The following is a 15,000-nucleotide window of genomic DNA, read 5'->3' as shown; positions in this document are numbered from 1 at the left end:
TAAAAGAAGAGGGCATAATACAAATGATAAACATCGTCCTGTCCCTACTTTTTTGAGATGTGTTGCTGCCATCAAATTCCAAATGAGCTACTATTTTTCATGATACATTAAAACATCTCAGTTTCAACATCTGATATGTTGTTTATGTTCTATTATGAATAAAACATGGGTTTATGAGTTTGCAAAGCATTGCATTCCATTCTTATTGACATTTTAGACAGCGCCCTAACTTTTTTGGATCTGGATTGTGTTAAAAAAGTAAAGCTCAGAGGCAGTTGAAGTCATTCGTGGGGTCAAATCATGGTCATTGGATTGGCTAACTGTTGATGTCTGCTACTTCACAGTGTCTTATGCAAACAAGCATATGTGCAGGAGGCCACACCTCAGTGTAATAAACATCCTGCATGCCGGTGTCCTCTTTCATGGCCGCTTCCTCTTCAATATTCAGCGTGATTTTCTTAAAAGCAGCAAGGCCACTGGGAAACAACTCTGGAATAGGAAAGAGATGGTAAAAAAACAAGACAACTAGGGAAATATGTCCAGTCAAATTAAGCTTTTTAAGTGTAGAGCTTAATAATTAATATGTGACTTACAGCTCATCTATCTGATTTAATTTTGTTTATTTCCTTAAATTTTTTATTCTTAATTTCTTGACATTTTGATATTGAAGTAATAAAACTACATTAGAGTATTATGTCGACATTAGAAAGGAAAAAAGGAGATTTCAAGAGGAGAGTGTGAAGTCTGAAGAAGGTTATCAGCTGCTGGCTCGTACTTTAGACGTACTTGACTGCCCCAGAGGGAAAGTTTATCCAGGCATGAAAAATAAACACAACACAGAAGGTGACCTAAATACACATCAAGTAGAGCCTAACACTGTAATAAAAGAGAAAGTGTTTAACCTATTATGATAGGGAATGAACGAAGGCTGGAAAATTGTATAAAGTCGAACTAGAGCACCACACCACAGCTTCACTCTTAAAACAACCTTATTCTCTTAATATTAGACCTTATAAATAACATTTTTTATTCTTTAACTTTATTTTTTTTATACTCTAATGGACACTTAACAACTTTATTCTTATTACTGAACTTGATTAATTGATTGATTAAACCTTTATTTAAACATGTAAAAAATGCAAAATGATTGTGCCACTTCAGAGCGACATATACAAAATAAATAAATAATAAAATAATGAAAGAGGAAAAAACATAACTTTGAATTAATCAGATAACATATTCAAAATCGAGTGGTGAGCGGTTAAAACCTATTTAATGCCACTCTTCCAATAACTAATATAGTTTATTGTTGAGCTGCTGCATTCCTATCAATCATATAGTTAATCTTAATCTTTATACCAACACATTTTACTAAATACTGATAAACTCTGTATCACAATAAGATACAAATTACAAAAATTCACAAAATTTACTTTCTTAATCAAGAAATACTTTTTATGACATCGGAAATATAAAAAAGTCTTACTTATTATTCTGTGTCCCAAATAATCTCTTTGGTTTATCAATATCATTACAAAAAGTATTGATTATCAATTTTATTTGATACAATATATAATATATATATATATATATATATATATATATATATAATATCTAAAAATCTATTTTTTTTTTCTAAATCTATGATTACTAACAACATTCAATGTAATTAACAGGAACAGCAGTATTTATTGAGATTTTATACCATACATGTATTTTCTAAAAAGTAAAAACAAACAAACAAAAGACAACAGTAAAAGATGACACAAAGATACAGGTCAACAAAGAAAAACCTTAAAACTTTATTCTCATAAAAATCATTCCTACGCTTAAATATTGACTCTATTTTCAAATTTAATGACTTTATCTTCCCAAATTGTAACAGACACTTTTAATTTATTTTAACTAATTTAATTATATACATATATATATATATATACATATATATATATGTATATGTATATATATATATATATTTATGTTTAATTTTATGTTATTCACTGTCGTCTATTGTACTGAATAATAATGATAATAACAGCAACAACAATAACAATAATAATAATAATAATAACTATTATTATTGAATATTTATTATATTTTACTATTATGTTTTTTTCTAAAATACATTTTTGACAAGACTACGTTCTTATAATAAAACAATTCTACTCTTGTACTATTATAACTTTATCCTTATAATAATTTTATTCTCTACTCAAACCATTTCCACTTCATTCTGATACAACAGTATTTTTTTGTCTTATTTCTAGGCCTTCATTCTGATTGTATCACTACTTTAATATAATGAGGGAAGCATGATATTGGATTTTGGACAATATTTACAAATTAATTTTAGCTGATACTGCTTTGATAATGATTTATAAATGTAGTTAGACCTAAAACTTCAGTCCTGAAAACACTTTAAAGTTTAACGACTGAAGATTAACAAGGAAAAAGACCTTAGCTGGCGCAGGTCTCTTAATTGTACAAACATAAGGCAGATATTTAAAGCCGATATATCTGCTGTAAACATGAGCAAAAGATTTCAGACCTGCAAAAACATGATAATTGACTTTTCAAGCTAATATCTGCTGATACGATATCACACTAAAAAAAACGGTGCATATCCAGTTGTATTAGTATTATGCCTTTGCTCTTCTAGATCTCAGTTTTTTCTTTTATTTGACCAGTAGCTAATAATTTCAAATCTAAAGGTGTTATTGTTCTGATTGCTGTTGTGATCTGTTTTAAAGGTACAGTGTGTAATATTTTGACCAGTAGCATTTAGTAAAAATGGAACATATTTATGTAAATATTTATACGTAGGTTTGTCTAAGTTAGTGTTTAATCATCTGAATATAATAATCTATTTTATTACTATTTACTTACAATAAACCTTTAACTCATACATTTTACATAATTTTGCATCTAGCATGTTTCTACAAAACCACAGAAGGGACCAAATAATACCTCTTAGAATAAAAGCGGGGTTCAGTACTAGCTCCACTTTTATTCCTTCTCTAATTGCTGTTATGAGGAAACATAACAAATCTTTTCACTGCTTTGCTGCTGACACTCAAATACTGTAAATCCCCCCTAAAATCCCACAGCCTTCAGTCTCTACAGCCACTTCTCAACTGTTTAAAGGACTTCAAGGCTTACTGGAAGGCTCAAAATTTTTTATACAATATAAATGTAATGGAATAAATTACCTTTCGTAGCAGCTTCAGAAGAACAAATTTCAGGGGGGAATAATGTAACCGCCTATACCAACCCTGTATAATGATCCATGGTTTAAAGGGGTTTATCAACAGTAGTCACCAAAAAACTTAGCACTGATGATAAATGAATTTGACATTTAAAAAGTTAAAAAGATAGGTTTAAAGGCTCACAATCTGAGAAAAGTCATTTATTAGTTCAAAAAGCCCAAAACAAAGCTGAAAAGCTGAAAGAATTGTTTTTTAATGGCTAATATATTAGAAAGAATTCAAAATCATGAGTTTAAAAGGTCAAAATATGAAATAAAATTGTAATCCTGAAATTAAAAGTCAAAATATGATTCAAAATTTTAAATTGTGGGTCTAAAAGGTCAAACTATGGGATTATCAAGTCAAAGTTTGGAGTTGAAAATATGTGGTAAAATACAAAATAATTGGTTAAAAAGGTCAAAATATCACTTAAAGATTAGAATTATGAATCTTACAGCTCAAAATATTATATGAGAAGTCAAAATTATGAGTTGAAATGCTCAAAGTATGAAATTAAAAGTCAAAATTCTAAGTCTGAGTCCTAATTGTGAGATGCTAAATTGAAAATATGAAATTAAAACACAAATTAATTTATTTTCCCATATTCCTGACTTCCTATATAAATATTTTTGCTCCTTACTTTTTCAGATTTTATGACTTAACAAGGATATCTTAAATCATCACGGATAAATTCACATTTTTATACTTGAGGAAATCTGCAGACCTCAGGCTGATGGTAACAGTTAGAACAGAAATATCAGATCATCTTGTGGGCCGGATTTGACTGTTCACAAGCCGGATTTAGCCTCCGGGCCTTGAGTTTGACACCTGTGCCCTACGTTATTCCCCACCCCATACTCCTGTTTCTTCCTACATCCACTTCCCTACATCTCTGCAATAAAGGCATAAATAAGCTAAAAATAAGTATGAAAAAAAGAAAAGAGGCACTACTCTGGAAGTTATCTAATCAGTGTTGAGCGTACAGATGTCTTTGAATCTGGGCGATTCAAAAGAAAGAAAAAAAAAAAAATGTTAACACTGAGACATTTTTGAAATGATTTCTGAACAGAAGCATTTAAAAGAGACATTAAATCCCCCTGCATGCTCAGTTGTTACTGATTATTTTACAAATCCCAAAGCTAAAGTTACAGCAGAGACTCAGCGCCTCACATTATCTTTGTCCGTTGTCATGACTCTGATAAACACCAGCTCATATTTGTTTAAGGGATTATTTGATGGCAGGTTTTGCATTAGATAAATATGACGGAGCTGTGAATAACAAAGTGATGCCTTGTTTTCATGTTTGATGTCTCTGCGCAGTGTTTACGTCCTGGATCTAACAATAGAACAGGAACAAACTGGCAGGGCTTTCATCACGAGTGCAGTCAAATCTTCCACGAGGAACACGATACTCTGTAATGTGAATTTACTACTTAACTGTGGTGGTGGTTTGACATTTTGAAGTTCTTCCTGCCTTAGTTAACTATTAACCACAAAGCTGGTTAAAAGGGATTATCTCTGTGTATGCATTCATGTGTTTGTGTTTTTGTGTCTGTGTTTTGCGGCCTTACTTTTTCTGTGAAGGTATTCTGCAACAAGCGCCGCCACATGAACGTAGCACATGGCCGCCTGTGGAGGAAACAAAGATTTGGTGAGCATTTTATAGCAGAACTGAGTGTCAAATCACACAGCCTTATACACAACTGAAATTAGACTTTGGCTAGAGGGAGCAAGATGTTTGTCAGCAAGTCCATAAAGCAGCCCTTTTTTATATGAGTGATTTATTAGATCTAATCACCAAGAAACACACCCACGGACAAACTGGTTGCATGCCTACCATGAAATAATAATTCAGCTTAAGTTAAGAGTTAATCATTTTAATTGCTGCAATTATTTGTTGTTCATACAGCATGAATGCAGGCGTTTTAACAAAGAAAGAGCCTCATTCATCAGCTTTTTCCTAACGGTTAGTTTTTAGGAGAATCCTAAGAAAAATGAATGGCTGGTAACACTTCAGATATTTCTAGGCAAGGTTTTAGGCCAGTCTTCTGTGGTGTGAAAACGTTTGTTTACAGCCCACAACTGAATAACAAATATCAAAAATGTTTCATAGTTATCATTTTAGTCTGGAATAGGACATGCAATAACCAAATGGGCCTCATTCACCAATATGATTCTTCTCAAATTTGTTGTTAAGAAACTTTCTAAGAGAAACCTACATGGGATTCATTACTAGGTATGGGTAACAAAAATCAGTACCAATATTGTTCAGTTTGGTTCTGCTCAGTTCAATTTAAGGCACTTAGAGCAGCAGCATTACAAAAACCAAAGAGCAGAAGTCTAAAAAACCATCACAATTACAAATAAAAATATATAGAGAGAAAATAAATGTTTGTAAACAAAATCAATTTACAAAAATCAACACTATCAACAGACAATTTTAAATATACTTCTTAGATATTGACAGTAAATGCATTTAAATGTATGAACCAAGCTGTACAATACAGAAAAAGAATAGCTACGTAGCTAAAATGGCTCCATTATCTACGTAGCTAATGTGCTCTGTCTGCTTTTTCTTTAGTTATATCAGTCAAACATTTGTTATTTTAAATGTTGTTAGCTTAAGATTTAGCTACATAGCTACATAACCTACATAGTTCATGCAGCTTACATAGCTTTGTGAGCTTTAGAAGCAGCTGTTAGCGACATTACCTACATTGCTAGCATAGCTTTGTTCGCTCTAGCTTTAGTTATGTTAGTTATGTAGCTAACGTAGCTTCATTTGCTTTAGCCTTAGCACACTGGCTGCATTAGAGTAGGCAAGCGTTTTGTCCTGTAAGCAGATTTTTTACTTACATGTTACTTACATGTTTTGTAATCAGGTTTCGAGGGTCAGGTTTTGGACTTGAACTTTTGGTAGCCTAACCCTTGCCTTAACCCTGACCAGAGGTTTAATCCCATTTTATCTTTGATCTGCAAAAATCTGGCAAATTACCGTCATATAAGACCTTTTTCACTACACGGTCAGCTAAAGCTTATACGGACGCAATGATTTTCTCTCATATAAAGTACTGCAATACAATCTGGTCACATACAACAGCAAGTAAAATAAAACCCATCATATCTCTCTTCAAGAAGACAGTCAAAATTCTCGACAGGAAACCGTTTCATTTCCATTACTGTAATATCATTAGTAAGTATAATATTTTAAACTTTGACTCTTAGCAAACATACTCTGACGTTTGTCTTGTTTTTAAAGTTTTAAATGGGCTTGCTCCCCTACCATTAAATGATTTTATTCAGAAAAACGACAACAGAATGAATACCAGAATGCAAATAAGAGGAGACTGCAATATACCGAGGCGTAGAACAGAGTTTAGCCAGAAGGTGGCGTCTATTAGAGGCGCACATTCATGGAACAGATTACCAGCACATATCAGAGACAGTGACAACTATTTAATATTTAAAAGGAAACTTAAACATTGGCTGAAAACAAACCAACCATGTTATCATTCATAATGTAGTCGCTAGAAAGAGTATGCGAACCCTTTGAGATTTCTTGGATTTCTGCATAAATTGGTCATCAAATGTGTTCTGATCTTCGTCAAAAAATGGTTGCATGGGTTTTGAAAAGTTTAAAGAAAAGCTTGAAAAAATGTAGTGTATCTCTGGTGCTCTTCAATATGGGGATCCAACTTAAAGTTTTTAAGAGGTCTGAGGCACTCAGAAGGACTGTAGATAAAAAGTCTTTATTGCATAGGGCTACAGAGTTATAAAAAACATGCCAACATGTTCTGATCTTCATCAAAGTCACTGCAATAGACAAACACAGTCTGCTTAAACTAATACCGTACAAAAAATGATATGTTTTCATGTTTTTAATTGAGCTAAACATGTAAATATTCACAGTGCAGGGTGGAAAAAGTATGTGAACTCCTAGGCTAATGACTGGTTGACCCTCCTTTGGCAGCAATAACTTTACCAAACGTTTCCTGTAGTTGCAGATCAGACCTGTACAACGGTCAGGAGGAATTTTGGACCATTCCTCTTTACAAAACTGTTTCAGTTCAGCAGTATTATTCGGATGTCTGGTGTGCATCGCTCTCTTGAGGTCATGCCACAGTATCTCAATCGAGTTGAGGTCAAGACTCTGACTGGGCCACTCCAGAAGGCGTATTTTCTTCTGTTGAAGCCATTCTGTTGTTGATTTACTTCTATGCTTTGGGTCGTTGTCCTGTTGCATAACCCATTCTCTGTTGAGCTTCAGTTGGCGGACAGATGGTCTTAAGTTTTCCTGTAAAATGTCTCGATAAAATTGGGAATTCATTTTTCCATCAATGACAGCAATCCGTCCAGGCCCTGAGGCAGCGAAGCAGCCCCAAACCATGATGGCCCCTCCACCATATTTCACAGTTGGGATGAGGTTTTGATGTTGGTGTGCTGTGCCTTTTTTTTCTCCACACATAGCGTGGTGTGTTCCTTCCAAACAACTCAATTTTGGTTTCATCTATGGACAGAATATTTTGCCAGTAGTGCTGTGGAACATCCAGGTGTTCTTTTGTAAACTTCAAATGTGCAGCAACGTGTTTTTTGGACAGCAGTGGCTTCCTCTGTGGTGTCCTCCCATGAACTCCATTCTTGTTTAATGTTTTACTTATTGTAGATTTGTCAACACAAATGTTAGCATGTGCCAGAAACTTCTGTAAGTCTTTAGCTGACACTCTAGGATTCTTCTTCACCTCACTGTGCATTCTGCGCTGTGCTCTTGCAGTCATCTTTACAGGACGACCACGCCTAGGGAGAGTAGCAACAGTGCTGAATCTTCTCCATTTGTAGACAGTCTGTCTTACCGTGGACACATGAACATCAAGGCTTTTAGAGATACTTTTGTAACCCTTTCCAGCTTCATGCAAGTTAACAATTCTTGATTGTAGGTCTTCTGAGAGCTCTTTTGTGCCAGGCATGATTCACATCAGGCAATGCTTCTTGAGAAGAGCAAACTCAAAACTGGTGTGTATTTTTTATAGGGCAGGGCAGCTTTAACCAACACATCCAATCTCATCACATTGATTGGACTCCAGGTTGGCTGACTCCTGGCTCCAATTAGCTCTTGGAGAAGTCATTAGCCTAGGGGTTCACATACTTTTCCACCCTGCACTGTGAATTTTTACATGTTTTGTTCAATAAAAACATAAAAACATATCATTTTTTGCACGGTATTAGTTTAAGCAGACTGTGTTTGTCTATTGTTGTGACTTTGATGAAGATCAGAACACATTTGATGACCAATTTATGCAGAAATCCAAGAAATCTCAAAGGGTTCACATAGTTTTTCTAGCGACTGTACGTCTCCTCTTCCACTGCTTGCTGCTGAGGGCTTTATGCCTCTTACTTTTAGATAGCTTTCTTTTGTGAGTTATCTGTTGTGTACAAATTGTGTCCATCTTGTTTGTTAAAACTGTGTGTTATCTGTGTACTGTCTTGTGAATCATGCTATTTTAATCTGTTTTTTGCTCTTTCTGTAATCACCTGTCTTAGGACAACGGATGAAATTTAGCTATTGTGCTAATTCCGGCATATTTACATTGAAGTGTTTTGCGATAATGTTGATTGATGTGCACTGTCCTAATCAAATAAATAATTAAATTACATTAAATTAAAAAGGAACAGCTGAGACCTGAGTTATGCATCCAGACCATCTTAGAAAACATTAGTCAGAACCGTCTTAAAAACTCAGTAAGTGGTTTTAAGAACAGCTTTCGTCCTCAGAATGGTTGGTGTATAAGGCCCCACACTACTACGACCAGATTTAGTATTTAAGTACTGCATGATGTTCCTTCGCTTCAGTTATCATAGTATGAACTTTAACTTTAAAGGTGTTATCACTTCCAGTTGTTGACAGTGAATTTCCAGCTTTACAATTTTATATTTTGCATTTTAAAACACTGTGAACTGATAAGATATGTACTCCCGGACATTACTGTGGTGTATTGTGGTTAAATTTTTCAGAAGATTTTAGCTGTGGCTAGGAGTCGACAGCTGCAGTGCAGCTATACAAATAACATTTTGTTTGAGAATTTAAGTCATTCAGGCATTAAGTTATTTGTTTTTTTCTTAAGGGATCATTAAGGGATCATTATCGATTAATACTTCTTTGAAACCTTGTGGTCTTTCGTGAATTACAAACTCTATCAGAGCAGATATAATTCATAATCCTCAACCACTGGCATGACACTTCTAACTAACACCAGAGCTGGCACAGAGGAGTGGATAGATTGAAGTTTATTTCAAACAAAGGTGTTTGCTCTTGGTGTTGCCAATGAACATGCTGCGGCATTAAACTCTCTGAAGCCATTAACGATCACTCTCTGACTCATTATATTCACAGATTGAGAAAGGGGTATGATTGTGTGAAAGTTAGCTTGGATATCTGTTTAAACCAGCTTTGACCTGTCCTGTTGGTGCACATTACAAAGAAAAAAATCAGCAGAAAGTCAAAATAATGACTCACAACTAGAAAAGCACTCGGAGAGCGCAGACCTCCACCATTAGCCCTATCTCCCAATAGTAAAGAATCCTTTAAGAAATTCCTGGATCCAGATGGTGATCCGGATCAATCCCAAAATCTAATCAGTTCTCCCTCATGCCTCATGCCATAACTTTTTGAGTTATGTTGCTAACAAACAAACTAACAAACCCTGCCGATCACATAACCTCCTAGTGGAGGTAATAAGATACAAAGTCAGACTCTTCAGTGTCTTTCTGGGTACCTCAGAGAGATCTCCGTTCTTCAGGTGTGCTCGGGCCATGCTGTCCAGCCAGGTCCGCCTCAGCTCTGGAGTGCTGGCATAGGACCGGGCCAGGCTGTACTGGAGGTCCAGCAGCATCTCCGGATCCTTCTCGTGCTCCCTCATCTGAGCTGTGGCCATCAGCACCGTGCGGATACGTTTGGTCAGACCCTTCACTTCAGAGGGGAACGCTGTCGACTGCAAAGTTTTTAACAAACAAACATACAGACCTGTAATCACACCAACAGCTTAGGGGCTAACTTGTTACAAAGTGATCCGTTTGAATACTCTGATCATTTTTTGTCATAATGAGTGCTGTAACGCTTTGGTTTGATCCATTTTTTTCCCACATAAGTAATCTGTTACTAAAAGAAATATCCCATATTTCCTTTCTCTTCTGTGGCATCAAAAAAGGAAGAAAGAAAAAATAAGCTCTGAGAGGCATCTGCTCTGTCTCTGTTTCAGCTGGCCCGTTGGCATGTTGCTGTGAGAGGACAGGAACTATCACCTTTATGTCAAAATTTTGGATGAAAGGGAGAAGAGCATCACGGGGAAACACGTTAAAAAGCTCATGTTTTCATTGGATCAGCTGTTCAGTTTTTGGTAATGTAAAAGTACACCAACATGTTCGTTTTCTCAGTGTAAAATGCAGTACTTTACAATTGAGTTCTTTGGGCCACTATAAAAAAATGAGGATCTGTTAATATTCAAGAAAAAAAGCAAAAAAGCAAAAAGACATAAAGTCATAAATTTATAAGAAAAAAGTCAAACTTTTGTGATTAAAAAACAAACAACAACACACATTCAGTGGAAGAAAAATCATACCACATGAAGACATTTTCCTTGCAATTGAGAGTCTGATCAAATTATACAGAATCATCTCATTTTAATTAGCAATTAGATTTAAAAGAGACGTTTCTGTAAACTTTGGCTATCCAACCACTGTTTTCAGTTTGGTTTCTTATCAATGTTTTAACTTCCCAATGTCATCAGTTCTGTATTTTTAAACCTGAAATTTTCAAGTTTATAGAAAAAAAAAAGAATGAAAATTAAGATTTTTTTCCTGATAAATTTTTTTTCTTCAATCTGCATGTAGTTTCTTATAAATTTAAAACTTTCTGATATCAAAATCTTTGTGTTTTTGTCAAAAAGTAATGGATATTTTTTTATACAGTAATTAAAACTACAGTTTCTGCAAAAAAATAAATTTGGTCAGTAAAGTATTAGACCCTTCACATCCATCCATCTATTTTCTGCACTGCTTATTTTGTATGGATACTGGGCTAGAGGCGGGGTACGCCCTGGACTGGTCTCCAGTCAATCGCAGGGCTGACACAGAGAGAAAACCAACGGGGCACTCTCTCACTTACACCTATGGCCTTTTTAAGGGGCGTCCACATGGAGATGAGCTTAGGTGTGTCCACAAAAGTTTTTAAATATCGTTTTTTCATCCACATGGAACAGGCGCTTTGGGAGCGTGAAAACACTACTTTTTAAAACCGGAACAAATCTGTGTAAGGCAACTGCTACGTCACAGTCAGTAAATTTTCTTGCAGATCCATTTCCTGGTTGATACCAGACTCAAAAATCGGAAGAAACTCTTGTTATTCCCTTTCTTTTCATTTTTGAAAAAATTAGCTGCTTTCTCATTTTTAAAAAATTTTTGACCAAAAAAAAGGAAAAAAAGGGGGGAAAATTAGCTGTTTTCTCATTTTTTAAAAATTTTTGACAAAAAGAAAGGGAAAAAAGAGGGGAAAATTAGCTGTTTTCTCATTTTTTATGACAAAAAATGAAAAAAAAACTGTTATGCCATCACTTATCATCACTTTATACTGACGTATTTACAGATTAAACAAATCTGATCAGCTAAAATGAAGGCGTTTATATCAAACCAAGGATGCATCAGAAATAAAAGTCTCTTTTCGGCCTAAAGAGAGTGTAGAAGAGTTGGAACATTTCCCTTTCAATCAGTCATTTTATTGACTTGATCATATTTAAGTATATTTCTCGTTTAAACAATATTGAAATCAGAACAAGATCTTCAGGACTTGTTTGATACCTTCATTGCTTTGTCACTGTTTGCGAAGTTGTTGATGATGGAGAGAGACTCCTGGAAGCGTGAGCTGCCGGTCAGTGCAACGTCAGAGATCAGCTGGCTCACAGCGATAATGATCTGGACAGATTGAAGGAAGAAGAATGAGAAATAGAGTTTTGATGGGAAAAAACACAGAAAAAGAAAAAAAGACCACATCTTGATGACTAAAGCCTGGTTCATACTTCTGAGTCGACGCTAACCAGAGCCATCAGCATGTATGGCCGAAGTGAACCTCTTAAACATTTAACTGCATGCAGAATCAACTTAGACTGTAAGCCCTGTGATTGGTCTACTTGGTAGCATGTGCAGTATTTGCAGACAGAGATACAACAAGTCAGTTCTACTTGCTGGCATTAAAAAAAAAAAAAATCAGACTTTCCGGCTTCCAGACTTGTCTTCTTTCAAAGAACTGTGGTAAAATCATCTTCTGCTCAGCATGTATCAGCAAGAATCCAAAAGAACAGGTTTGGTTTCAAATTTGCAGGAAATGTGGCAACAGGACTAAGGAACAGTGCTGTGCAGAACAACACAGACAAACTTACTCTCAAGTATTGCTTGGGTAAGCATAGGTCACTAGCTACAGCATAGATTCAACACAGAGCTATAAACTGGGCTTTTTAAGTCAAGTGAGTCGTGTGAGAGCTGGAAAGCCTTTGAATACAGTAGAGCCTGAATCTAAGTCCTCTTAAGTCCTCTGGTATTTTTAAATGGTCTAAACATCCTCTTTACATTCTTCTTCAGCCTTTTAAAAGCAAGTGAAGCAGCCAAAGGAGTGTTTGTGGGCAAAAAGCCAAAGGTAAAAGTTGAACATCAGGATAATGAGTATTGAGGAAACAAAAGATTCTGTGTTTAAAACTGGCAGTAGAGTCTTTTTTAACGTGCATGACCAGAGTTTAGTGTTGTAAAGGGAAAACAAATCTCGTCTGGGTCTCCCTCTCCACAAACAGAAGCTTGTATCACAGTACCTGCAGATGTGTGCGTAGGAAGGTCTTCCTCTTGGTGTACTCGTAGTTGTTTCTCATCAGCAGGTAGAGCAGCGCCGACGCCTCGGCCCTCAGAGATCCCAGCTTGGAGACGCAGCACTTGAGCACCTCGCAGCACAGAGCCTCGCACAGTGTCACCCGGCCTTTGAACAGCACTGACGGGAACTGATGGGACAGAGCGTTAGTGCCTTAGGATGCAGGTTCTGGATTAAGATTTGATCAGGAAAATAGTGAGAGTAATCATGGAGGAGAACCAGTTAGGCTTAAGAACATTGGGACTGTAGCATAGATTTCTTTCTTCTAAACATTACCAATTTCTAATGTGACTTTGCACACTGTTTTTTATTACCAGATACAATGCAAACTTGTATGTACTCTTATGACATGTTCCAAAAAAGCTGGGACAGGGGCAAGAAAAAACTGGGAAAGTTGTGTAATGCCAAAAATGCCTGCAACACTCCAATTTACAAATCAATCAATTTACAAAGTTGCAGTATTTCTTTAACCTGAAAAGTGTCAATATACCAGTTTAATGCATTCATATTTGCAGCAGCAGAGATTTTATGCACAATATGCAAACATCCAAGTGTTTTTCTTTTAGAATGGTTGACAAAAAAATCCTCCTTTTATTGTATCTATGCACTTTACAAGCTGTCTGCTACAAACTGTTGCCTCAACACGTCCTGTTAATCCCCTGGGACATTTTTCACCTTGACAAGAAATCTTGTGTTATATTTTACATGCAAGATCTCGTCACACTTATCATTACAAAGAAATAAACAGTGCATTGCTGCCTTAGCTTTATTGTCTGCGTAGAGGACTATACTTATGAATTGTTAAACATGTAATCCAGACAGCTACAACATTCATGACTGGCTGATGGACTATTTAAACCTGCTATCAATGAAGAGTGTGGCCTCGACTCTCAGTGGTAATAGTAAATCAGATGCATCATGGACTATTGTCAGAGGAAACTAAACAATGGAATAATAATCTGATTGATCCCTGATTATGTAAGCATACTTTTGCATAAAAGAGTATTATAACCATGATGATCTGTACCATTGCTGGTCTGACCCCTCCCCATGGGTTTCCGTAGATGGTACAACATGTGGTTTGTTGCCATCATAGTCTTGCTTAATATTTTCATAAAACGTACCATGACTTCACAGGATAATAGTGCAACTAGATCAGGCCTGCATGCAGCCCAGACCTGTCTCCCTCTAAATATATTGAGCATTATGAAGCCCAGAAAAATGCAGCAGCTTTAAGATGTACATGAAGCAAGAACGGGAAAGATACCACTTTCATTATTTTGTGTCTTCAGTCTCCAGATGCTTAGAGAGTTGTTAGAAGAGAAGATGGTGTAACACAGTGGTAGACACGAACCTGTACCAACATTTTTGCTGCTTTAGGGGGTTGTGGACAGGCCAGGGGTACATATTTTTGTTAAAAAAGCCTGAAAAAGGGATTTTTGCATAATATGTCCCCTTTAAACTCCAAACAGGTAGATATCCCTGTTTAACATAGGATGTTTTTTAACATCAGAGTGCCTCGGATTCTCAGTTTTGACCGCCATCTATACTAAGGACTCTTCTTGCAAGTAAGCTGATGAGTCATTATTCCTCTTTTCTTACATTAACTGGGATATGACTCCTAACTGGGATACTCAAGTTATGTAAACACAGTCACTGTCTCTCCTTCAGTGCTCCGTCTTGGCCCCACAAGGATTATCTTTAATTTGGGCTCAGCCACATTCATTTACAGTGAGTGATCCTGAATCACCCAGTCTCCTTGTCTTTCACTGTTGCATAAGATAACCTGCCAGAACAGAGTTTTCTCGCGGCTCGGCTCTGATTCATCGCACAAGCAGCTGACAGCAGAACTGC

General features: G+C 35.9%; 1 protein-coding gene across 2 annotated transcripts in view; it reads right to left on the bottom strand.

Annotated features, from left to right (window-relative positions):
- Nucleotides 1–15,000, bottom strand: part of dock11 (dedicator of cytokinesis 11) — a 147,471-nt gene that overhangs the window by 22,428 nt on the left and 110,043 nt on the right. For both annotated transcript variants that reach the window (XM_041779093.1, XM_041779094.1), the window contains 5 exons: nucleotides 13,094–13,276; nucleotides 12,093–12,206; nucleotides 10,016–10,231; nucleotides 4,817–4,874; nucleotides 383–489 (listed from right to left, as the gene is read on the bottom strand). In XM_041779093.1, the coding sequence (XP_041635027.1) occupies nucleotides 383–489; nucleotides 4,817–4,874; nucleotides 10,016–10,231; nucleotides 12,093–12,206; nucleotides 13,094–13,276 (678 nt within the window). The remainder of the gene's footprint in view (nucleotides 1–382; nucleotides 490–4,816; nucleotides 4,875–10,015; nucleotides 10,232–12,092; nucleotides 12,207–13,093; nucleotides 13,277–15,000) is intronic.

The sequence above is a fragment of the Cheilinus undulatus genome, linkage group 22, assembly GCF_018320785.1.
Source record: "Cheilinus undulatus linkage group 22, ASM1832078v1, whole genome shotgun sequence".
NCBI lineage: Eukaryota > Metazoa > Chordata > Actinopteri > Labriformes > Labridae > Cheilinus > Cheilinus undulatus.
Note: the sequence above shows the minus strand (reverse complement) of the source record. Positions and strands in the feature narration are given on the sequence as shown.